Raw genomic sequence first — 25,602 nt, forward strand, 5'->3', positions numbered from 1 at the left:
AGAGGGGATGTTTTTTTTAAGATATGTCCAGCTGTACAATATGTACATAGACTCAAGAGGAAAACAGCATTGCTGGACCTCATTTTGAGCAACATATTTGGTCAAGTGGAGTGGTGTCAGTGGCGGAACATCTTAGAGATAGCAGCCACTTGGGCGACCTAATTGGCGAGTTTAGAAGAGTTTGAAAAAATGACATGTTGATGACCTCCTTCGACTATGTTGAAGACCAGCTTCAACTAGCTACGACTAACTTCGGGAAAACTGGACACCGAATAGTGGAGAGTGAAGACGACCTCCTTCGATTATGATGACTATCTACAACTACCTTTGACTACCCTCGATTACCTACGACTAACATGCCGACCTACTAGGACGAAACCTACGAGTAAAAAAAGTATCGATTTTTTTCCATGGCGACCTTTTTTTTCTCTTGTGCATTTTTTAACATATCGAAAAAACCTAGCTGAGGCCTTGAGTACGCGGAGACCACTCTCGAGCATGAAGGAGAGATACGAAGACCTCCTACAACCTTGTGTCGACCGTGCTGCGAGTACGAGTCGAGGTCAAACTCGCCAGAACTCGCGGATTAGGTCGCCCAAGTAGGACAGGCCCTTAACTGTACATTTCAAAGTGGTTATATAAAAAGATTGGGATGAATAAGGAATAAAGATCTTAAATTAGGGGAAGACAAATTTCATTAAGCTAAGACAGGACCTAGCGAAGGTAAACCGGGAGCATCTACCTACAGGCGTCTACATAGAGCAGGAGCAGAATTAGGCCAATCAAGTCTACTCCACCATTTAATCATGGCTGATATATCTTTCCCTCTCAACTATATTATCCTGCCTTCTCCCCATAATACCCGACACCCTTACTAATCACAAATCTGTGAATCTCCGCCTTAAAAATATTAATTGACGGCCTCCACAACCATCTGTGGCAATGAATTCCACTGATTCACCACCCTCTGACTAAAGAAATTCCTCATCATCTTTCTACAGGTACATCCTTTTATTCTGAGGCGCCGCCGGGCAACCTAAACACCGAGTCATTTTGCCCGGCTTGGCAACCAGATACTGGTTTGTACTGAAGATAGACACAAAAAACTGGAGTAACTCCGCGGGTCAGGCAGCATCTCTGGAGAAAAGGAATGCAACATTTTGTGTCGGCGGTGACGGCTGTATTGCGTGGGAAAGATACTAGGTGCGGGGTGACGAAGGGTCGCAGCGAATGACGGCCCCCGAACTGCGACAGCGGCTCCATCTCCTCCTCCTCCCGCACCCTGCCCGCCCTGATAAGGGCTGCTGCTTGCAAATCCGCTAACGGCGCATTTTCAAAACAAACCCTCCCGCACGCCGAGGCCGGGAGGAGGGTGGGAGGGGGAGGCCTCGGCGTGCGGGAGGGTTTGTTTTGAAAGCGGTTATCGCTGTTAGCGGGTTTGCAAGCAGGGAGGAGGAGGAAGAGATGGAGCCGCTGTGCGGGACCCGTCATTCGCTCCGATACTTCTGAAGCAGCTGCACCATAGATCCTATAGCTATAGGATCTTTGAGCTGCACCGCTCGGCCCCACACCTTGCTGTTGGCTGGTGGAGGAGGGAGGCGGTGGCGAGGAAATCCCAACGGCCAAGGCAGCGGGGCGATGTTGTCCAAGGAGTGCTGACCCTCCTTCCTCCAGATCTCTCTCTCTCTCTTCCCCCCCCCCCCTTATCCTGGGACCCCTCCTCTACATCCAGCACTGATCCCCATTCCCGCCTCCCCTGTGCTCCGCTCCCCATCTCCTCTTCCCCCCCCCCCCCCACCAATCTATTCATCCTGCGCTGATCACCTTATCCACCTCGCATTGATTCTCCTGCCTGCCCCCCCCCCCCCCCCCCCCCCCCCCCCCCCACACCCATCCATCCTGCACTGGTTCCCCAATTCACCCTGTACTTACCCCTTTCCCATCCATCCTGCACTTCTCCTCCATCCATCCTGTACTGATCCCCCATCCATCCTGTACTAATCCACACATTCATCCCGTACTGACCCACCCTCCATTTACCCTGCACCTTCCTCTCATTCATCCTGTAGTGATCCCCCATTCATCCTGCACAGACCCTCCGATCCACACTGTACTGATCCCTCCCCCATTCATCCTGCGCTGATCTCCCCCCATCCATCCTGTACTGATCCTCCCATTCAAGAAGAATGGGGGGAACAGTCTGAAGAAAGGTCTCGACCCGAAACGTTGCCGATTTCCTTTGCTCCATAGATGCTGCCTCACCCGCTAAGTTTCTCCAGCACTTTTGTCTACCCCATCCACCCCCATTCAACATCACTGACATCCCCCGTGCTCTCCCCTCATAATTTTACCGTTGACACTTTATTATAGAATTCATTTTAACGGCAAATCAATGCTCTTAATATGGAATATCAGTACTGTAGTTATTTAATGAGCAACATTCATAACTATACGTACGCATATATGTTACCATGGTCCAGGATTTATTGACACAGGTTGATCATACGCTGAATAATTCAACGACATTTTTGTTTGGAAGTGGAAAGAACTAATAGAAATTGCATTAATTGCAATGTAGAAAGAGTTGAGATACTGTCTTTTAATTTTGCTGCATGTCATTGTGGGATATATCATGTCTTGATTGGTGACTGTTTCGTTTGTGACTTTATTTGAAGCAGAAATAATATCTAAATGCTTCATTGAGTATAATTCCGACTGGTTCGCACTTCGTCCGAGCACATTATCGCACGCGTCATGCAAGCCATCTTAAATGACCACCTAAACTGTCATTTGGCAACCTAAAAAGCTGCCAAGTTTGCCCGGCGGGCAACAGGGAAAAAAAGTTAAGCAAGAGCCCTGCTATGTGGTTTCAGAAGACATTTGCCATTCCTTTGATCTCATAGATACATTATTTTCATTTCACTAACCACACTATGCACTGATCCTATCTCTCCCCAAACTGGTTAGATTTTGTTTTCATTTGACCTACAAATTTCACAGATTAAACAAATAAATATTACTATCAAAAGCACAACAGATATTCAATCAATAATTTGTAACTAAAGGAAACGGTTGCAACACTTATAAAAGCTAATCTATACAATTCACTGGTTTAAAAAAAATCATTAATGCTTAAATAGAAAAACCTTTAAATTGTTTATTTATTTGTGTCCAGATGTGAACACCATTGCCAAGGCTCATTGAGTTTTAAGGCATTTGTTTGAACTTGAGCAGATAGGATGTGTCTATACACTTCAGAATTCATTCTGCTACTATCATCAGCAGTTGTATCATCAATGAAGATAAGTGAGCCAGTACCTTCAGCAGCCATACATGCCCAGGCCATAACATCCCCACCACCGTGTTTCACAGATGAGGTGGTACTGTATGCTTTGGATCTTGGACAGTTCCTCTCTCCTCCATACTTTGCTCTTGCCATCACTCTGCTATAAGTTAATCTTCATCTCAACTGTCCAAAACTGTGGTTGCTCTTTTAAGCACTTCTTGGCAAACTGTAACCTGGCAATTCTATTTTTGCAGCTAACCAGTCGTTTGTGTCTTGCAGCGTAGCCTCTGTATTTCTGCTGCACTCGTGTACAGCGCTGCTGAGTACGCTGCCCCCGCATGGTGCAGCAGCGCTCATACTAGCAAGCTAGACACCATGCAGATCATCACCGGGCTGCCTATGCCCTACTCTGACGGATCTTCTGCCGTTGGTCGCAGGTATCACATCCGCCAAGCTTCGCAGAGAGTACCTAAACATAAACATCACTTATAGGCTGGTGTGCAAGGCCCGATTGGATGCCAAACCCAGGACACACAGCAACTGGGACCTCAATGCCTGTCATCTCATTGCCCCTTCTCCCATCACGCAGCAACCCTCTGTGGCTCCGGTTTCAACACAATAAGAGCATGGAGAACCAGCTGGGAACAGACTTTGCGACCTCTGCAATTTACTGTTGCACCGAACACCACAGCCCCACCCGGCATGGACCTGCCCCACAAAGAGTGGGTCGCTCTGAACCGGCTCCATATAGGGGTCAGCCAGTTCAACGGTAACATGCATTGCTGGGGGCTGCGTTCATCAGCAGCCTGCATGTGTGGAGCAGACCAGCAAACAGCTCAGCATGTCATTTTCAACTGCGCTGTCCTCCGCCCTCCTGGTGGAGGGGGTAACCTCACGGCCCTCGACAACAGCACATGGAACTGGCTACAGTGCCTGGAGGGCGTTACATAACTTCTGCTGCCTCAAACGCAAAAAAAGTCTGTATTTCTGTTCATGAAGTCTTCTGCGGACAGTGGTCATTGACAAATGACCACTTGGCCTGCCAGTCCTTTTGCGATTAGTAAGCTCACCAGTGTTATATTTCTTCTTAATGATGTTCCAAACAGTTCATTTTGGTAAGCCTAAGGTTTAGCTGACGTCTCGAACAGTTTTATTCATGTTTCTCAGTCTCATAATGGCTTCTTTGACTTTCATTGGCACAACTTTGGTCCTCATGTTGCAATAAAAGTTGCCAAAGGTGATGGAAAGACAGGAGGAAAGACTACGTGCTGAGAGTTCTCTTATACCTGCATTAAGGAGGCAATTACAAACTCCTGTGAAGCCATGTGTCCCAAACATTATGGTGCCCTAAAATGGGGGGGGGGGGGGGGGGGGACTCTGTATAAACAGTACTGTAATTTCTACATGGTGAAAACAAAATGTATGAAAATGGGCATTATTAAAATCAGACAATGTGCACTTTAACCACGTTATTTTTTTCTATTATAAATCTCAAATTGTATAGTACAGAGGCAAATAAATAAGTGATGGGTCTTTGTCCCAAACATTATGGGGGACACTGTAGATGATCTCATTGAAACCTATGAGACCCTCATGGGCCATGATAGAGTCGAGGTTGAGTTTTTCCCCACCAGAGGGCGAATCTTGATTAAGGAAACAAAACAGCATTGACATCATTAGGAGGGATACATTGCTGCCAGTGCTTTTTCTTGACTTTGCTTTATAGCCCATTATAGCATGCAATCAATGGATGGCTGTGGTTAGTCTGGGACTCTAACTTGGTCTGGAACATTCTCTAGCCTGAAACTTACTACAATCTGCATGATTTTCCCCTTATTCTTTGGTTAGTTTTATCAATGAAAGCCCAGGAGTCTTTTATAAAACAATGACTATTTTGAAAAGAGTTTGTCATATATTTGTCAAAATCTCTTTTTCTCCCATCATGTATGCAAAGGGATGAATGATATCAGAGTGTCCTTGCCTATGTGTTGATACAAATTATATTGTCTACAATTTTGCTATTTAGTAACACAAGGATGAGGTCAAAACAACTGTTGGCAAATCTTAATCAGCTAAGTAAAACTGTTACAATTGGAGGAATGTTCAAACCTTCAGAATGATTAATGTACAATATTAGAGGAACATGGCATGATCTAAAAGCACTTCATGGGCACCTCTATATATTTACTAATACCAAGCACAATATCCATTTAATCGCTCTATCTTTTCCGATATCCGTTACCCTCCAGCTCTTCCTTCAATCATCCTATAATTCCTCTCTCCACTTCTACCTCAACAACTAAGCAGTTTGTGACCTGATATCAGCCATGAAATACTAGAATACTAGATATAACACACGATTACAAGAAAAAAAATATATAACACAAGATTACAAGAAACAAAAGGAGTTGGAGTAAGCCATCTAGTTACTCCCCCCCCCCCTCCACTTCCCACACCATTCAATATGAACACGGATACTTTGCCCCATGCTGAACTCTCACCTGTTCCCCGAATTCCAATTTTTTTGCAATTTACCTTGAGTAGGGAACTCAGATATACATAACATCCTGCAAGGAGAAATTCCTACAATTTTAAGTTTAATCTCCATTTGTAATTTCGAGAGAAAATGGACTCCCATTTCCAGTCCAACCAAAAACATTTCCAGTTTAGTTGGAGTATTAAACATACCATTGCAGCCGTATGTTTAATACTCCATCCAAACAAGGAAATTATGCTAAAATAGACCAGTCTGAAGCATGTTCCCAGTCTAGACTTCACTGAGCCTATCCCCTTTACCAAACAATGAAACAAGAAACACAGGTGAAGGCCCATGTCTGAATGAGTGACTTGTGCTGTTCGGAGACTACAGATGCACAAATGAAGATCATGCAACTGGCAACCAGAAGTGCATTGCATGAAGAAATAAAACATAGAAATGTAATCATGTGGTGCATGTCAACATTGAGTTATATGACATAATTTCTATTTTCTTCCTGCACTCAGTCCAGCTCCCAGCAGATTTTACTTGGCAGGAAAACCACCAATGTTCCTCTGCTGATGCCTCGGGTTACCTTTGCAATTGAGTCCTAGTATCATCATCAGCAGAGTCCAATTTGCATAGCTAAAGAAAGATGGATGTCCAAGCCATCACAATTTTAAATTGCATTTGGACTGATTGGAAACCAGTGTGTTTGACCCCCAGTTAATTTTCACTGCCTCTCGGTCATAGTTTTTGACAGTGAAGGTTAAAAATGTAGCTCACAGGCTCAGGATGAAACTGGTAAATGATTCAAAGGCTTGTTCCCAGCTTTCCACATCCACTCCAAAAATGCACTCTTATTTCAATTTTAGAAGAATACATTACATTTTCTAAACTATCATTTTGCAATTTCCAAAAGGACTGTTAATTGATATTTGAAAATAGTCAATCTATTTTTGTTTTGAGATTTTAAACTTGAAAATGAGAATAAAAGCATCAAAATATGAATGATGCAGAATAGGAAATGAGAAAATCACAAGAAAAATGATAAAAGACTGTCCGCTTATTACTCATTGCTTTCATGCATATACTTTCATGCTTGCTCATCTCCATTGGCGACTGGCCCCTAAAATTCTTCTAAGATAAAATTTCAATCATTTCATGGCCTTGTCCCTCCTTATCTGACAGCTTCCTCTAGTCAGACAGCCTGTCAACAATGCTACATCTCTACATCATCTATAAATGTCTTTGTCATAACACTGACAACTGACTTCCATTGACTAAGCTTTCAGGTGTTCCATCCCCAAGTATTACCATTTTCCACTTTTCTCTGTCTTTCTCTTCCCACTTTGATTAAGCCATTAGTCACTCATCCTAGTATGTTCAGCTTTATCTTGCTGTCACATTTTGTGCAATTATGCCTTGATGCAGTGTCCAGATGGTTTTTTTTACATGAAAACTACTACAATACATTTTCAAAAAGAAGCATATGGATTATCGAATGGGATGACAGGCAAGACTACAATCTGAGAGGAAATTATATTTAGACATAAAGACTTTATAGGAAGATACCAAAGAGTTTAAAGCAGAGAAACCTGGGAGATAAAATATATAATTTCTTGAAAAATTAGCTATAGTCCAATAAAACCATTAAAATAGCGAATGCAATTTACAGTTTTATAAACAGAAATATCTATACAAAAAAAAGCACCCCAACTGAAATTGGACAAAGCATGAGAGATAGGATATGAGAATTACTGAAAACAGACGAGATTCTGTTACCACCGGGTGGCGCCGTAAGTGGCAGCCTCGCCAACAGCCTGTCTCGTCCCTTTCTTCTTTTGTTGTTTTTAGTCTGGTTTAATTCTATGTTTTAGTGGATCCTTAATTTTTGTATTATGTGGTGGAGGGGGAAACTTTTTTTATCTCTTCCCTCAACGGAGAAGCGACTTTTTCCGTATAGTATCTCCATCCGCACTGCAGCCATAACATCGTGGAGCTGGCGATCCCTTTGTTAGGGATCGACTTCAGGAGTCCCAACCGCAGGAGCTTCGACCGCCTCGATCGTGGGAGCCTCGATCGCCCCGTTGCGGGGGCATCAATCGCCCCGACTGCGGATGCTTCGATCGCCCCGACCGCGAGAGAAAAGGAGTAAGAAGGTAAAAGTTATTTGCCTTCCATCACAGTGGGGAACATGGGGTCGCCGAAAAACAAGAAGGACGTGCTGCCTGTGCTGGTGGGGACTCATAGGGATTGCCGTGAGTGCAGTGATCTTGTTGTTTGTGGGGACATCATGCCACGAGAACATCCTGGAATCTGGTGCGAGTGCGGATGGCTTTCTGACTGTTCGGGCAGACAGGGACTGCAGAGAGAGTGACAGCGGTCGGTGCAACTCTGGTCACATCACAGTGAAGGAGCGTGTGTGTGGCCCAGACATTGAACTGATGGGTGTGGGTCTCCGCTTATGCTGTGTGCTGTAGGGATTCTCACAGCCACTATGGTGGCTGTTTATGTTTAATCTTTATGTAGTTTTGTATCTTGTTGCTTTTTTTGCATGACTGCATTGTAAATCAAATTTCACTGTACCTCAGTACACATGACAATAAAGGACCATTGAAATTCATCAGGTTAATGTCAGAGGTGATAAATTATAATTTTAATGCAAGAGCTAAAATACTGGCGGTAGACACAAAATGCTGGAATAACTCAGCGGGACAGGCAGCATCTCTGGAGAGAAGGAAAGGGTGACATTTCTGGTCGAGACCCTTCTTCAGACTAGTCAGGGGAAAGGGAAACAGGAGATATAGACGGTGATGTAGAGAGATATGGAACAAATGAATGAAAGATATGTAAAAAAGTAACGATGATAAAGGGAACAGGCCATTGTTAGCTGTTTGCTAGGTGAAAACGAGAACCTGGTGTGACTTGGGTGGGGGAGGGATGGAGAGAGAGGGAATGTAGGGGTTACTTGAAGTTTGAGAAATCAATAGTCATTCTACTGGGTTGTAAACTGCCCAAGTGAATTATGAGATGCTGTTCCTCAAATTTGCAATTATCCTCACTCTGACAATGGAGGAGGCCTTGGACAGAAAGGTCAGTTTGGGAATGGGAATTAAAGTGTAACCGGACTATCAGGTAGCTCCAGGGTGACCGAGCGAAGGTGTTCAGCTAAACGATCGCCCAGTCTACGTTTGGTCTCGCCGATGTATAAGTCCACATTTTCAACAATGGATGCAGTAGATGAGATTGGAGGAGGTTCAAGTGCCTAACCTGAAAGGACTGCCGGGTTCCCTGGACAGAGTCGAGGGAGGAGGCATAGGGACATACATATATTGGGGCATTTCCATTGGAATTAGCAAGTTTATATGAAGAGTTTCATCAGCTAAATTATCTGGTGAAAAAGGAACAAAACACTCATCGATTTAGAGATTACAATAAGAAATGCTGGTGTTTTCCTTTGGCTCATGTAATGGTTTTCCACCTGGGAGTGGCTGGCAAAGACCATTGCAACTATATTCAAAGCAAATGGAAGAGTACTTTCTCAGACAGAAACTCAGACAGAGTCATACAGCATGGAAACAGGCCCTTTGGCCTGACTTGTCCATGCCGACCAAGATGCCCCATCTAGGCTCGTTTCACCTGCCCGCATTTGGCTCATACCCCTCTAAATCATTCTTATCCATACAAACGAGACCCGTGGGAAAATATATTTTTTAAATTTATGAAATATTTGATTAGTCTATAAGAGGTAATGATTAATAGCAAATTGATTTATATAAGTGACAACACAGGGATAACGGGTGACTGCTAAAAGATCAATGCACCACAATAAAACTTCACCTTATTCATAAATAGCCAGGCGGAGTTACAAGCTCAAGTCTGAAGTATCATAACAATATAATTCCATGTCATTAAATGCTGAAACAACTATGGGAGTTCAACAATTACAGTACCACCATTATTAACAAGATCTAACAATCTTTCTTATGAATGTAATCATCAGATTGACTGAGCTTCACTATCGTCCGAGTGAAAACATTTCTCCTCATATCCATCCTAAATGGTTACCATTCATTTTAAGACTAACTCGGTAGATCTAGATTCTTTAACCAAGGGATTCTTTACCCTCTCATGTCCTCGAAGAATTGGGGTCATTTCTCATTCCTCTAACTTCTTGAGAATATAGGCCAAACTACTCAATATCTCATAATTTGAGAGACCAGGAACCAATTTTGTGAATCTTCATTCTATGTCTTTAATAATAATTATAACTTTTTTAGATAAGCTGAGCAAAACAACACACAATGTCCCAGGCATTGTCTCAACATAGTCATATCTAATTGATGAAAGACATCTTTAATTTTGTATTCACACCACTTACAATAAAGACCACAATACCATTTACTTTCCCAATTGCCTGCAGCAGCACAAGGGCATCAAAGTACCTGAAACATGAACATATCCCAAAATTCTACCCATTAAAAAAAATGTCTCTGTTTTCTACTTAAGTTTATTACCAAGTATCTTTACACTACACGTAGGGGTGGGAGATTGCAACCTTCACGAAGTCCTCCCTGTTTCAACTATTTTAATTAACCCGACGTGCACAAACGAATAGATCAAATAGGACAAGTTGACCTGCAACTTTAGGCTGTGCACGCCATACGCTGGAAGAAGAAGACGACACATACATGTTGTTGTTGCACGCTTTCATGATTTAACTGAACAATTCTTTCCCAGGGTCGATGAGCTACATAGGTCCCTAATATAGGTGCACATTGAGTGTCCCAGAGATCGCTTTGGGTTTCATAAAGTACATCTTCAACTCACTGCCATCGTCAGATCCGCCAAGAGTCAGGGACCTGCATAATTAACCTTCTCTCCACAGATGCTGGCTGACCAGATGCTGTTTTTAATGAGCCAACCCAGTCCGCTAATGCAGATCGCTGCAAGTTTTCGCCATATTTCGCGGGAGGGGAGGGAATCACAGTGAGCAGCAACTGCTGTGAGTGTGATGTAAACAGACATCGGCTTCCCCGCACAGCTCAAGGAGCACCGTCTGCTCGGCGCCACCAAAGTTGCGCCGCTTAAAAGTTACCGCTCTGACATTAAAAATGTAACCGAGATCGCGATTCCTACTTTCGTTGGGGATATCGTCTCTGTTGGTGTCGGCGCTCAGCCCCGTGTTGTCGTCTGTCAGGATTAAAGGGACGTCGTCGTCGTCGACAGGCAGCGCCATCGCCGGCTCGTCGCAATCTCCTCACAGCCGCGCACCGCTCAACCTAACCTCACGCCGGGGCGGGACATCCCCGCCCTCTGGCTGCTGATTGGTCCATAGTGGTTGCCGGCCGAGCCAGCCCTTGGCGGAGGAGACGTCAATCAAAGGACCGCCGCCATCAAGTTTGTTCTCGGCGCGCTTCCCCGACGCGAACGCGCGGCCGGAACCTTCGGCCGAAACGCCGAGGCGGGAGGTCATGGGGTTAGAAGGGAAAGGTGGTGGGTATCTTAGCAACGGGGTAAGCGCGGCGAGTAAACACACAGCAGCGAGAGAGCGAGCAACTCATCTTCGTTTGGCAGCCAGCGAGGGCGATGGACGTGCGACAAAGAGCGGTCGAAGCCATGTGAAGGGTCAGGCCTCGGGCCTCCTGCTCCTTTCCCCGGGGCAGCAGAGAGTAAGGTGCCCGGAGCCGGAGCCGAACGCTGAGGGCAGGGAGGAAGGTCTGTCGCCAGCTTGCACAGCAGGGGTGGAGGGAACGAGGGGCCGATCTGCCATCGCAGTCGGTGGAGCCGCTACCTCACAACGCCAGACCCGTTCAATCCTGGCCTCGGGTACTGTCTGTGTGGAGTTCGCGCGTTCTCCCTGTGACCGAAGATGGACACACGAAGCTGGGGTAACTCAGTGGAGAAACCTGAAGAAGTGTCTCGACCCGAAACGTCACCTCCTCCAGAGATGCTGTCTGTTCCGCTTCTTGTGTCTATCTTCGGCGTAAACCAGCATCTGTCGTTCTTTTTACGCGGGCTTTTAAAGTTAATTGACCTCTGTAATATGGCCCTTAACGTATAGGGAGGTTGCACGGCAGTCGGCCCATGACCCGTACTGTTGCTACGCAACTCCAAATGGATTACACGCGATGAACTACAGGTAGGCACTTACCATTGTTTCCAGCGTAGCGGGCCCGTTAAAACCTGTTGAAATTGACCATTTTTGCGCTGTAAATAATTATGGAAATCGGGATAAGCGTGTGAGACATTTAGCCTACTTCAGAATTCCAAAAATGAGGAGAAATGACGGTAGATAGAAGCGAGAGCTGAAGGGACAACAACCGCCAGAGTGCTTGGCGAGTATTGGCCGTTTGCTCACTGCATTTCATCAACTAAGGCATTATTTGTGTTTTTTCTTGATTCCTTTGGCATCTAAAAAGTTTCAGAAGTGATAAATCTGGCTGTAATTCTTTTTTAAATCGCCCATGGTTCTCGTGGGTTTTTACATACAAAATGAAAAACGCATCTGAAGACAAATTTACAGCCAGATTCATCACTTCTGAGAATTTTTAGATACCAAAGGAATCAAGGAAAAACACAAATAATGCCTTACTTGATGAAATGCAGTGAGCAAACGCGATAATTCACAATATTTTCAATTCCGATATCTGCACGGCCAATGTTTACCATGCACTTTAGCTGCTGTTCTCCCTTCAGTTCTCGCTTCTCTATAACTTCATTTCGCTTCACTTTTGGAATTCTAAAGTTGTGTACATGTCTCTCACACTTACCCCTACACCCACAATTTTTTTCAGCGCAAAAATTCAACATTTTGGCGGTTTTTAACAGGTAGCGTTTCTAGCATTAATAACATATACCGGAAGTGACGGGTGTCCTCCAGATGGATTGAGCGGCTCCGTGCGTCGAGGGTGACTGAGCGCTCTGAACCTGAACCAAATGCTCTAATATCTGAACCCGAGCACGAAGGTGTAAGCGGCCGCAAAAAAAAAAGATAGAAAGGAATTACAAGCGCATCAGCTTGGGAACAGCAAACCCCACGGGAATCTCCCCCTGAATTTCATCAAAAGTAAGTCAGCACTGTCCGATCACGGCCGCCCTCCGCCCCAGCTCTCCCCCCTGTGGGTGGAAAGCGCCCCATTCACTAACATGTACCAAACGGGGCCTCCAGGTGTGAGATTTGACCTTTGGTGAAATCACCCTATAGGGGTGACCGTGAGTGCCGAAAGACGGTTCCGGGGCAAATCGGACACACGGGGACGAAAACCCGGTGACTGAACGTCCCCGTCAGCTGCAGCAGTAGTTGGGAGCGGTCTTTGGAACCAAATCCCTCCGCCTACCCAGTCACTGACTCTCTCCCCGTGGTCTCTGCACCGGCACCCCGAACCCCCCTCCCCGGGTCCGCGAGTGTGGAACCAGTCAGCGTGGAGGCCGGATGCTGGGACAGAAGACGCATTACTTCCTGTACTGGCAGCTATAATAAGTGCATACTGGACATTCACCACTTGTACTCCAGGAGGCATTGCGTGGCAACAATACGGGTCACAGGTCGTGACCTCAACTGCCGTGCAACCTCCCTATTTGATCTATTTGTTTGTGCAGGTCGGGTTGATTGCATTAGTCGAAGCAGAATGGACCACGTGAATGTTACAATCTCCCACCCCAATGTAGTGGATGAGGAAGTGGGATAACATAAAGCAAGGAACTGCAGATGCTGGTTTACAAAATAATAAGTGTTGGAGCAACGCAGTGGGTTAGACAGAATTTGCGGAGAACATGGATTGGCGAGATTCTGCTTGGCCCTCCGAGTTACTCCAACACTTTTTTTAGATAACATAGATCTAGTGTAAACGGGTGATAGGTGGTCGATATGGACTCTGCGGGCCGAAGGGTCTGTTTCCATACTATTTGGGTACCTCGGATCGGGGAGCTGACGAAATACGAGATCTGTGCGAGTCAGGGCTCAGTTAACGTGCGCTACTAAGTCTGACGACTATGGTTCCAGTCGCACCAAAGGATCCTGAACACAGGTCGAGTGGAGTAGAGAGAACGCCAACCTGTCGGAAGGACCACCAGTTTAGCGAGTTCCCATAGAAGAACCCACTGCATTCTTTAAAAATATGGAGGCGTTGTTCTAGACAATATCTACCTCCAAATGTTCAGATCATTATTGCAGTGTTAATTGTGGAAGTAAAGTGTTTGCGGAATGTATCTTAGCATAATTATTGTATTTTAAAAAGAACAATCGGTTGTTCCATTGAGATGTCAACAACCAAGAAAGGAGCTAAACAGGAAAGTCTTGGAAATGCAGTAAACCCCAAAATTCCACACAAAACCTTGACACTGTCGTTTTCCAAATTCCGTACTTTTCAGTCAGACCAAGTAATTTGTTTCCATGTATTCTTTGTCATATCATAACTTCCTGAGCAACCCCAATTATCTTTTTAATTGTGAAGGGTCCCGTTATGAGACGTCACCTATCCATCTTCTTCAGAGATGCCGCTGAGTTTTGCAAACTAGCATCTGCAGTTCCTTGTATCTCCTCTAACTTTTTCCTTTATGGTGTACTTATTAACTTATGGAGGATGTTATTACTTCTGCAGGAGTATGTTCTATTTAAATAACAATTTACATTAATTTAGTGTCTTTAATTTGGTGTCATTGTTTCAGTGTGATTCACAGAGACAGAATTTGACCTTGAATCATAGAAGTTTAAAAAAAATATGCAAGGTTTACGGAGTGACTTTCAAGATGGAATTATAGTGCTTGGTAGCTGAAAGCACAGCCTCCAGTGTGAATTTTTTTAAATCTAGGGCCAAAATGCTGTGGTTTGTGTTTCCTTCATTTCTAAGTAATTACTGCTGCAAAGTGTTTGATACATCTTGTGGTTGTAATTGCACTATATAAATGCTTTTGTCATCAAATTCAAATAAGATAAGGTTATTAAGGGAAAAACACATCAAGTACAAATAGACACAAAATTCTGGAGTAACGGTATCTCTGGAGCAAAGGACCAGGTGACGTTTCGGGTTTGAGACCCGAAGAGTCGGAGGAACGGATCTCGACCCAAAACATCACCCATTCCTTTTCTCCAGAGATGCTGCCTGTTCTGCTGAGTTACTCGAGCATTTGTGTCTATCTTTAGTGTAAACCAGTATCTGCAGTTCCTCCCCACACATCAAATGCTAAAGCTAACAAAGAAATGTAATAATTAAAAAACTGCAAGTTATGAAATCTTAAGTAAAAACAAATCTGAAAACGTTCAACAAGCCAGGCAGGATTTGTTGTGTGGAATGAAGTAAGCATTTTGAGTGGTTGACTTTTCAGAACTGGAAGATGTTGAAGTTGAACAAATAGAAGGGCAAAATGGGTCTGAAAGGAGAAAATAGAAGCTCTGTTAGATTGGAGTTTTTAATATTAAATGACAGAAACAATGACTGCACAAGGCAAAAGGAGATAATAAATGGGCAGGTGTAGAAACAATAGCTGGGTCCGTAGCCAGTTGGGAAGGAAGAATGGAAAAGCTCCCAAAGAGGGAAAGGTTGACAGACCACAGGATTGATCTGATAGACATCCTTAGCCAAAGCATCAGCCCAATTGGTTTTGATTACGCCAGCCACCAAGACTCAGATCTTTATATTAGTAATGGTGCTGGCAGTATTGGCAGTAGGAATGATGGACAGGGTTGTGAACCAAACTCTCCTATTTGGATCCAATAAGCCTCAACTATTAGCATCTGCAGTCTGAAAACAAAATTAAGTGATGTTGTTTAAACTCCTTTCTTTAAAAAAAAAATACATTTTAATTTGTTGTTACTTTGTTGTGTGAGATAACCCATGAAGGGTTGGATGTAATTTTTTTGACTGTTGTAGTAAAGTTGTAGCAAAATGCAATATTATAATTGAACATTAATTCTGAAGAAGGGTCTTGCCCCAAAACGTCACTCATTCCTTCTCTCCAGAGATGCTGCTGTTATTCCAGCATTTGTGTCTATCTTCACTCTAATTCTTTACTTTGGTTAACAATAGTTCCAAGGAAAGACTTTAATAAGAATACTGCTTTAGTATTTAAATGTTTGTTTTTGTTTCAGCAATATAGCTCACTGAAGATTTAAATATATCAAAAGGAACATCTGAAGAACGAAGCAATGGCAACTGAAGCCATAGAACAGAAGAATCAGATAGAAGCCGTTGAAACTAACAGAGCCAGAATTGATGATAATCTAACGTTGAAAACGGTGAGCCCCAAAGTGGATGTTCTGCAAATCTTGGAACCAGTAAGAAGAAAGCTTGCATCAATTGAAGCAGAAAGGATTATTTCAGTAATCGAAAAGACCATTGACAAGTTGGAAAAAGTTACTTTGCTTCCTCATATATCCAACAACCTCAGTAGGTTCAGTGTTGCTCTTGGTTTAGAGTTGACATGTGCTATAAGGGAGCATGTTAGACTAGAGCAACATTTTTATTATACTGTAACTAAATTGATTGAGATTGAGCATCCTGAGGAAGATCAAAATGGCATGCACAAAGTAAAAACCAAAGCAGAGAGATATAACAACTTCACACTCCTTCAGCAGGCCCTTGGTAGCTCAGTTAAAAACATCATCCGGCTCTTTGATGGGAATCCCTCAGCATGTCAAATAATCCAAATGGAATGTAGAGCCCGAAAACCTGTCTGCATGGGTCTCATTCTGGCACTAAAGAAGTTGAGAAACTTTGTATTTGGGAGACTTTTGATATCACCCTCGGAAGAAAAAGACAAGACTGAGTTTGTGGAAAACATCATATTGCAAGATAAACAAAACACAGTAATCATCGCCACTTTGGAGGCAGAACTGGCAGCAGCCATCAAAGATAAAGAAAATGAGGTAATCCCAACACGGATTATTGATATGGTATTTCGTTTTACCTCTTCAAACAGGGCATTATTTACAAGAGACCATGTACAATTCACCAGCTTCATTAAATTTAGATTGGGAAATGCATGCAATATTTATACACCGGAAATTAAAACAAATTATAATATCAAATTTGGGGCCCATCCTGAATATACTTAGCAAAAGTCAATAACGCACTTCAATTTGATATCTCTTTGTTAAAATGTAGATTCCTGAACGTGTGTAAATAGATGTTTTACAAACTGCATTACACACTAAAGTTAAAATGACGCTGTTTGTACTGCATTTCATTATTCTTGCCCAATAGTTATGAAGATAAATGGCATTAAGCAGAGTATTGTTGAAGCTTGGTTTGCAGGTATTGAAGATCTATCCCGTTTCTTAATTAAATATTCCTATACTAATAATAATAATAATACTACCCTTTATTGTCAATGTAAATACATACAACAAAATTTCAGGCGCACTGCCCGAGCGGAGCTCCAACGTAACAGATAAATAATAACGACAATGGAAACAACAAAAACGGCAAGAAAAATGTTGTTATCAGAATGCACAATATTCCAGTTTAGTCTTGTGCCAGTACAAAATATTGGCTATGGGGGGGGGGGGGGGGGGGGGGGGGGGGGGTGTTCAGTACAGAGTTCAGAGTGGTGACGGCCTTGGGGTAGAAACTGTTCGTTAATCTTGTGGTGTGTGATTTGATGGACCTGCAACGCTTTCCTGAGGGCAGAAGGGCAAACAAGTGATGTGCGGTATGAGATGAGTCCTTTAGTATGTGTGATGCCTTCCACAGGCAACGATAGCTATAGATCTCTTCCAGGGCAAGCAGGTGTGTGTTGGTGATCTTCTGGGCTGTATTGATGGCGAATGAGTGGTCAATTATATGTGATAAGAGAATGCAATATCCTGTAGTTTGTGTTACAGTTTTGATCTGTACAGTGATTTCAGCCATTCCCTTAAGTGATCTTATTGCCTTTCTTAAGAGTAATTGACTTACTTTTAATTGTATTTATAGTGCAAAATTGATACAACAAACCACAACTGCATAACACTAATATCTTAAGCAATTTTACTATTAGTGTAACAAGGCGAGTTAAATTTGATATAGACAACATGGCTTGGTTCACTTTATATGACTCTATTCCATGGTACACATCAACTGTGTGATGCAATCTTTATCAAAATAATTGTGCACCGTTAGTATACAACACATGTATACTGTCATATTTTGACAGATCTTTCATTTAAAGGAAACTCAATTGCCCTTTCCTACTGTTTGACTGGAATCCCATGCGTAGCTATCGATAGGTAGTGAAAAACTAACGGCAATTAAATAAATACATGTCAACACAATTTGACATATGTCATAAAATGTCAAATCTAGTTAAAGAATGGGGCATTGTTTTGTGGCTCATGTAAATTTTTCTCAAGCACCCTCTCCCTCCCATCCACTCCTCTTCCCAATACTGGGGAAATTATTAAGCTTCAGTGAAGCAAGCTTTTTCACTAAATAACGTAATGACACATTCATGTCTTATTTAAGAAAAAAATAACTGATCCCAATTGTGCCTTGTTCTGCAGGCATTTCATTACATTAAGGCGCATTTACATAAGCATTCTTCTAAATTTGCATTTATTTCAAAATAAAAATAGAATTCAGCGTATTCATATCCTGATGCATCACTTATTTTGTAATGGTTTCAACCACTTAACTGTAACGGCTTCTGATCCATACACACTTGTTTGATACTGCCTCGTTCAATGCAGCACACAGACAAGCTGTATTAAAGCAATGGTTTAATAGAACATATTTGCATTGAACAGAACAGGTTTGCTGTATTGTGTGATTATTTCCTGCAGTTATTATAATTTCACATAACATTGATCACCATCAACAACATCAGATGTTCAGTCCTTTATTAACTTGCAAATTAAATCCAATTTTATACTATGATATACTTTAAAAAATTCCTTTAAAAATAAAATCAACCATATAATCATTTGTTGGATAGAATTCCAAACATAAACAGATCAAAACAACAGGCATTTTAACCAAATAACCATCTGGACAATTAACAGTTCCACAACCCATTTTTAGGTACATCTATGAATATAGCAGAACTTGGTAGGAACTAAATACTGTTTAACTACACAGTGCTGCAACTAAAGAGAGTTTAGCAACTTTGCTCCAAATCGCATTCCCTATTTTCCCCAAAAGTATTGAATTTGTTACCGTAAGCATCCCTACTTTACATAAACATAAATTCTTTATATTTTGTATTCAATAAAATGGCTATTGGGTTAATTTTCATTATCCCCATTTGTTCAGAACTTTATGAAATAAACTCAAAGGTATGGCTGTAATACAGTTTGTTATACAGCAGGTTTATATTCATTCATTATGATTTATCTCTTTGAAAGAACTGTCCAATTTAAACTCACCTGCTGCTCTCATAATACATGCCCCTATATATTTGAATCACATCTCCTGTTATTGCCACATTATCATAATTCCATGTAGATGGTAGTGCATGCAGTTGACCAATGTTTATGACTTTCTGGCGTTTACGCATGCACACTTTAAATCTACGTTGACTTCTTGAGTTGCTACCTATGTTCAGTATCAGGAAATACAAGTGGTTATCTTCTTACTTGTAATAAAAGGAGAAAAATCAAGTAAGCATCCTAAATCCACTCCATTTAAGGCACCATTGATTTTATAAGAATTATTTCAATTTTAGCAGTTTCAGCAAGAAATAAACAGGTTTAAGATTTTTTTTAAGCCGTAGATTAGATCTTCAAGTCTTACTGCTACAGTTGAATTTGCATTTGCCAACACTATAGTTAATTATGAAAACTGGTGCACTTAATCAGAGAGAAATTGGAGAACTAAAACATCAGCTAGCATGGTTATACTGTACAAGTAGCCTCCTTGATGAATGTGGTATATTTAAACAAATTCTATATTATGATAAAATATGTAACAGTATCTTTGACCTCAAATGTTATATTCCATTATTAGATGTTGAAGAAGAATGAGATCATTCGAAAGCTCAAAAACAACCTGCTTCAACTTGACTTATTTTCAGAAGATTCCATTCGTCAAATTAAGCAAGATTCAGAAAAACAGCAGCAAGGTGACCAGAAAGATTCAGAAGGAAGAATAGTCAAGTTACAGGAAGAAATAGCTCAGCTCCGAACCCAATTGAATAACTCAATAACAGAACATAGATCAACCGAACAATCATTAAGAAAGGTACATTACCATGTTCTAGTAATAAATGGCAAATATTCTAATTTGCACTTTTCATTAAGTTACACAAAAATAAATGTTGCTCTAGTAAATAAATAAAAAATAAATGTTGCTCTAGTCAAAATGTATATTTCTGTTGGCCAGAAACAAATCAACCATGTTTTATAAAAATTACTCCCTGTCCAGTTAGGATTTTCCAGTTAATTCAGGACATAACTTTTCAATGTTAATTGCTAGTAATAGCTTGTAATGAAATTCTGGATTTAATAATAACAAACTCTCTTCTGTTGTGAAGCAATTTTATTGTTGCCAGAATCTGATATCATATCTTTATGACTTGTTTCAGCGCAAGTACAAAACTGAAACAGAGATTGAAAACTGGATCCAGAAGTATGATGCTGACATAGAAGAAAAACAGGTATTTTGTTTAAAATTAGAAGTGTTCTTGTCTCTATTTGTACAATAATTATGATATTTAAGTAAAATGGTCTGAGTAATAACTGCCAGGAATAGGTTATGAAATACATTAACATTGTTGTGTTCTACCAGGAGGAATATGAACAACTCATTAAAATCCACAAAGATGAAGGCATTCTGCTCTTTGAGTTAGAAAGCAAGATTGAAGCAATTGAATCGGAATATGTTCAGGTTGTAGAAGACAGAAAGAGAAGGGCAGAAGAAAAGAGGATCAGAGAGGAGCAAATATACCTCATGGGAAGAGCAGCTGTTACCATCCAGTCTTTCTGGAAAGGTTTCAAAGTCCGTCAATTGATCAAATCTTTGAAGAAGAAAAAAAAGAAAAAGGGAAAAGGGAGAAGAAAATAAAATCAAGACGATCTGAAGACGGGTTGAAAAAAATAAATGTAACAACCATCCTCTCAAGATTAGTTGCAAATCATTTAAATGTTTTCTTCATTAATACTGTTTGCACATAACAGCAAATAACATCTTCCAAAAATTAAAATAAACGTTTAACTTAATATTGTGTGTGTGTGTGTGTGTGTGTGTGTGTGTGTCTGTGTGTGTGTGTGTGTGTGTGTGTGTGTGTGTGTGTGTGTGTGTGTGTGTGTGTGTGTGTGCACAACACAAAACGGGTTGAAATATAAAGGTAGACACTAAATGCTGGAGTAACTCAGCAGGACAGGCAGCATCTCTGGAGAGAAAGAACGGGTGACGTTTCGGGTTGAGACCCTCCTTCACACTGAAATATACAGGGTACTTGTATACAGGATGCCCAAAGAACTCAGCAGGTCAAGCAGCATCTGTAGAGTTTTAAATTGTAAGTCGAAGTTTCCAGTCAGGACCTGCATCAGGACTACAAATTTTGCTTCCACAGATGGTGCTTGATAGTCCACTATGTTCTTCCAGCATTTTGCTTTTTGTGTCTGATACCAGTCTCTTTAGTCTCCTGAAATATAATCTTCTTTGGTCAGCAATGTCATTCAATGCCCCTACCTCTACCCCCTTCACCACTGCACAGAGATGAGTTGAAGATAAGGCTAATATTTTATCAATCATCACGTACCAGTTTTTAAACAGCAATGTTATTAAAAATTTTACAAATTCTAAAAAGATTGGGATAAGTTGTGAGAAATAAAGTGATTAAATTAACCATTCAAAATTGCAATTTATAATATCTTCATGTTAAAGAGCTGGGCCAATGCTGGCCTTCAGCAATTTCAAGTTTCACTAAACAATAAAATGTGTTTTCTCTGAAGCTTCATTATTTTTTGTTAATTAACTCATCTCCAATCTTTTGGACAAAGACCCAGTCTGAGTGAGGTTCCCAACCTCATACCAAACCTCAATGTGATGTCCCCACTGCTGTAATTATAGATGGATTTTAATGGAATCAAGAGACATGGAGTTAGTATTGAACAGCAATGCAAGGCTGCGGTGATATTGTTAAATAATGGAGCTGATAAGGGGCTAAATGATCTATTTTTTAAAATGCTTTTAAAGAGCTAATTAAAAACATTCAGTGTATGCAGAGAATTGTTAGTTTCCAACTAGGACAATAATTAATATACTGTACAAAAAAAACAACAAAAACCCACAAATTGGTTCAATTTATTGGGTTTAATAATGTTGTTATAAGATAATTTCTGACAATGATTTGAGCAGTATAAATTCTTAAATGTATGCATGATATTATTGGTACAAATTTTTTATCATAATTTCAATTGATTAAAATAAACAAATAGGAAAAACCCACAATTACAAATTATATTTTCATAGGTGTTAAAGACAAATTCTAAAAAGTACAGATTGGCTGCAAACATCTGAATAAAACTTAAAAGCTAAAGTTATAATTTACCTTTGAACTTGAATTTTTCCATTGTCCCACCCTCCCAAAATATCTTTCAATCAACAAAATATTGGCAAAAAATACATGTAATAAGGCTCCACAAAATGATATTGAGGTATATGTCAGTCTCAAAAAGTAGCCACTCTTTATATGTTTATTTTTATATGGAAACTGGGCAGAAATCTCAAACACTCAGAGGGTAAGGAAATCCCGACCGTTACCATATGGAATTTGAAATATTCCAAATTGGGAGAAGGGGAGGATAAAAATAAGGGTATAACTCTCAGGTAGGGGAGTATTCATACACTGAGAGTATTCCAATCCTCCCAAAGAGATCAGACAAAACAAAGACAGAAGTGCTGGTTCGGACTCTTGCAATGCCATACAATGTGAGGGGTGTAGTGACCTATGCAAGATCCGGACAATAAAAGCAACTTGCAGCAAATATAAGATTGATACGGTTCATTCAATTCCGTGTTATTATTCAAGTTGCAAAGGACCATAAGATTAAAAAAAACATAAATAATTTCACCTACAAGGTATGCAAGGAAACCTTTGCTAGCAAAAGCAGACTGGGCCAGCACGAAAGACAGAGGTATGCTGAGCTCAAACTAAAAAGTAATTTTGGAACACCTGAAGGGGCAACCGGGGAAGAAATCTATTTGGTTCAAGGAAGTGACATTACTAATGGACCTTGAAAAGAAATGTGAAGGCCACTGAAATACAAACTCAAATATTTCAAAGAGCTTAACATCAAAGACAAGTAAACAGATCTGACAGAAAAAGGGAAATCTAGAAGTCACTGGCGTCAATAGTCCTTGAACCTGAAGGAGAGACAGAGAGGAGAGAGGAAATCGAGGAAACGACAGAGACGAATGTTAATAGCATTTCTCCACTGAGATAGAGACCAAAAGTTATACTGCCATTGGGAGACCCTAAGAGCATCTATATGATGTCCTAAGACAAGCTGGCCAACTGCTAAAACAATAAAAGTGACATTGAGACTTGGCTTGGTCAAGAGTATAACAGAGTGTATTACTGAAGACTACAGAAAGAAGTCTGAAGGAAATTGACCTAAAAACTCATACCTGAATAAGAAAATTAATTACCCACAAAAAAACAAAACCACACTCAGGAAATATGCAAAAAAGGCCACATACATACAGGCCCAAGATATCTACCAAAGAGATTAAAAAAGGCTTGCACACCAAATAATGGGAGCTCTAAGGAACATCAAAATGTTCCCTCGGTAAGGAGGATATACAGAAATGCTTTCAAACAAAACTAGGTACAGAAAATAATAATGGTTGGTTATGGCCCATCAAAACTTGCCAACATCAATTGTCAGTCGAGTCAACAACTTAACCACATCAAATGATGAAAGGTAAATGATAAGAAATCATTACTATACTGACAAATTTGGGCACCAACCTTTTAGGAATTGATAATTTTCGGCTTCAGTGAGCAAATAACGCTATTGAAGGGATGAACATTATAAATTGCTGATAACCCTATTAGTTAATCTGGACAAAACCCAATAACAAGATCAAAAACCTACCTATACGATCGGCCAATTGAGAGTAAAGATGATCACTACACATTACCTACAACCTTGACTACTCATACAGAGCCCAGACCATTGGCAATGTGGCGAATATTGACCTCACGCATGAGACATAAAAACTTGGAATATGCACTCATCTTCGAGTGATCCTAAATGCCACTGTTTAGATTTGAACAAAATGACAGGTGGATCTTGGTTTTGATGCCTTTTACAAACTTTGTCACCACCGAATATGTTTCATTTGATACTACATTGAAGAGCCAGTCTTAATTATGGGCCCCGTTCTGCATTGTGGGTTGACACTTTTGTAATCGGTAGGAGAACCTCTGGAAAAAGCCAAACCATAAACTAATACACTCCACTAAATCAAGCAAATGATTCCTTGCCTCCCCTTTTATTGAGGCCAATCCCAACCTGACAGGTCCCATCCCACATGGTATGATTGCTTTACAGCATATATGCACAACTTGCAGCCTGGAGCTAGCTGCAAGGTTATCAGAGTACCTTATACAGGGCGGGCCACATGAAGAAAATCCATCATGTGGGCAGAGCCACTATGTTCTTCCTTTCTATGCTAAAATTCTGGACAGGCCATGCATGTTCTTTGACTCAAGCAGTCACAAAAGCAAGAACGCCAAATATTTCAGATCCCCACTGCCATTGGCTCGATATTCATGGTGTCCACCCACGTTCTTTTTTTGAGTTGCAGAGGGCTAGAAAACCCACCGCTAAGGTGGATCAGGTTCCAAGCAATTAGGCCTCAGACGAAGTATTCTGAAACATTGCTCCAGAAAGATCCCGATTGTCCCAATGTTGTTTGACGAGGCGCATGAAAGGCTTTTAAAATGGTTTTCTATCTCTCATTAGAGATATTTAAGAATGATGCAAATAGATTAAATAATGTTAAAAGCCAACTCTCCATAAGTCATGGCTGTGTGGCGGCACCCGGTGGTGGGGCCACTAGCTACACTAACCCTCAGCAGGGGGGGGTAGGGTCACGTGACTGGGCAATGGCAGGGAGGAGTTGTCACGGGGTAAAGGGGTGTGGGCTGGTATATATAACGAACCCCGGGACAACCCTCTCCCTCTCTCTCTTACTTCGAGGTGTCCAGCTCTCTTCTCTCTAGGGGTGAGTGTCCTTCCACCTCAGCAGGGGTTCAGCTCGAGCCCACGAGGCAGCAGCCTCGCAGCGGCAACAACTTTATGTAAGAGGACCAACGTGCAAGTATAACCAACTGATTATGCCTGAATAAAGTAACCCATTTGTTCACCACATGTGGTGCCTCTACAGCTGATCCAATTTATCTCAATGCCACTCCTAATTTCCTGCTCTTTACTTATAATCCACGATTCTCATGACTAAAAATCTATCTCAGCTTCACATACATTCAATGATTCAGCTTTAACAACTTTCTGGGGCAGAACTGAAAACCCTTCAAGAGAAGAAATTCTTGCTCAGCTCACTTTTAAATGTGTGCTGCCTTATTCTGTGATGATGCCTTCTACCCCTAGTATCAACTGAACCCTCTAAACTACCTCCTATAATGAAACGTTCCTTAAATAAGGCAACCAAGAAGACTTGAATGGTTCACGGTACTCAAGATGTGACCTACAGTTCACAGTACTCTAGTTGTGGACCCACTAATGCCTTTTACTGTCTCCGTAAAACTGCTCTACTTTTATCCTCCAACCTCGTCATTAAAGTCTGCATTTTTAAAATCTTATTCATTATAACATGAATGCCGACTTGCAAATCCCTTTACGCTGCAGCTTTCCTTATTTAAAGAATCTATTTTTTAAATCATTTTTCCT

The 25,602-nt window shown here is 41.3% G+C and overlaps 2 protein-coding genes across 11 annotated transcripts in view; one reads left to right on the forward strand and one right to left on the reverse strand.

Annotated features, from left to right (window-relative positions):
- tpcn1 (two pore segment channel 1) overlaps positions 1 to 11,074 on the reverse strand; it is a 79,962-nt gene extending 68,888 nt beyond the window's left edge. The window contains exon 1 of the mRNA XM_055655614.1: positions 10,905 to 11,074. Coding sequence (XP_055511589.1) covers positions 10,905 to 11,004 — 100 coding nt within the window. The 5' untranslated portion in view covers positions 11,005 to 11,074. The remainder of the gene's footprint in view (positions 1 to 10,904) is intronic.
- A 111-nt stretch (positions 11,075 to 11,185) lies between these two features.
- Positions 11,186 to 20,898, forward strand: iqcd (IQ motif containing D). 10 transcript variants are annotated; one of them, XM_055655627.1, is made up of 5 exons: positions 11,186 to 11,261; positions 15,856 to 16,632; positions 19,688 to 19,921; positions 20,265 to 20,336; positions 20,468 to 20,898. In XM_055655627.1, exons 2-5 carry the CDS (start codon positions 15,913 to 15,915, stop codon positions 20,741 to 20,743), a joined length of 1,302 nt encoding a protein of 433 aa, XP_055511602.1. In that variant the 5' UTR covers positions 11,186 to 11,261; positions 15,856 to 15,912; the 3' UTR covers positions 20,744 to 20,898. The 10 variants fall into 10 exon arrangements, with proteins under 10 accessions (XP_055511602.1, XP_055511601.1, XP_055511595.1 ...); XM_055655626.1 differs by having other exon boundaries at positions 11,188 to 11,281; XM_055655620.1 differs by having other exon boundaries at positions 11,256 to 11,437.
- Positions 20,899 to 25,602: the final 4,704 nt, after the last annotated feature.

This window comes from Leucoraja erinacea, chromosome 25 (assembly GCF_028641065.1).
Source record: "Leucoraja erinacea ecotype New England chromosome 25, Leri_hhj_1, whole genome shotgun sequence".
In the NCBI taxonomy this organism is placed as follows: domain Eukaryota; kingdom Metazoa; phylum Chordata; class Chondrichthyes; order Rajiformes; family Rajidae; genus Leucoraja; species Leucoraja erinaceus.

Excerpts from the sequence above, each read along its gene's own strand:
- iqcd (XM_055655627.1), top strand. The coding sequence starts at position 15,913 with ATGGCAACTGAAGCCATAGAACAGAAGAATCAGATAGAAGCCGTTGAA. Across the intron at positions 19,922-20,264 it reads CCGAACAATCATTAAGAAAG|CGCAAGTACAAAACTGAAAC; the intron begins GTACATTACCAT and ends GACTTGTTTCAG. Across the intron at positions 20,337-20,467 it reads CTGACATAGAAGAAAAACAG|GAGGAATATGAACAACTCAT; the intron begins GTATTTTGTTTA and ends GTGTTCTACCAG.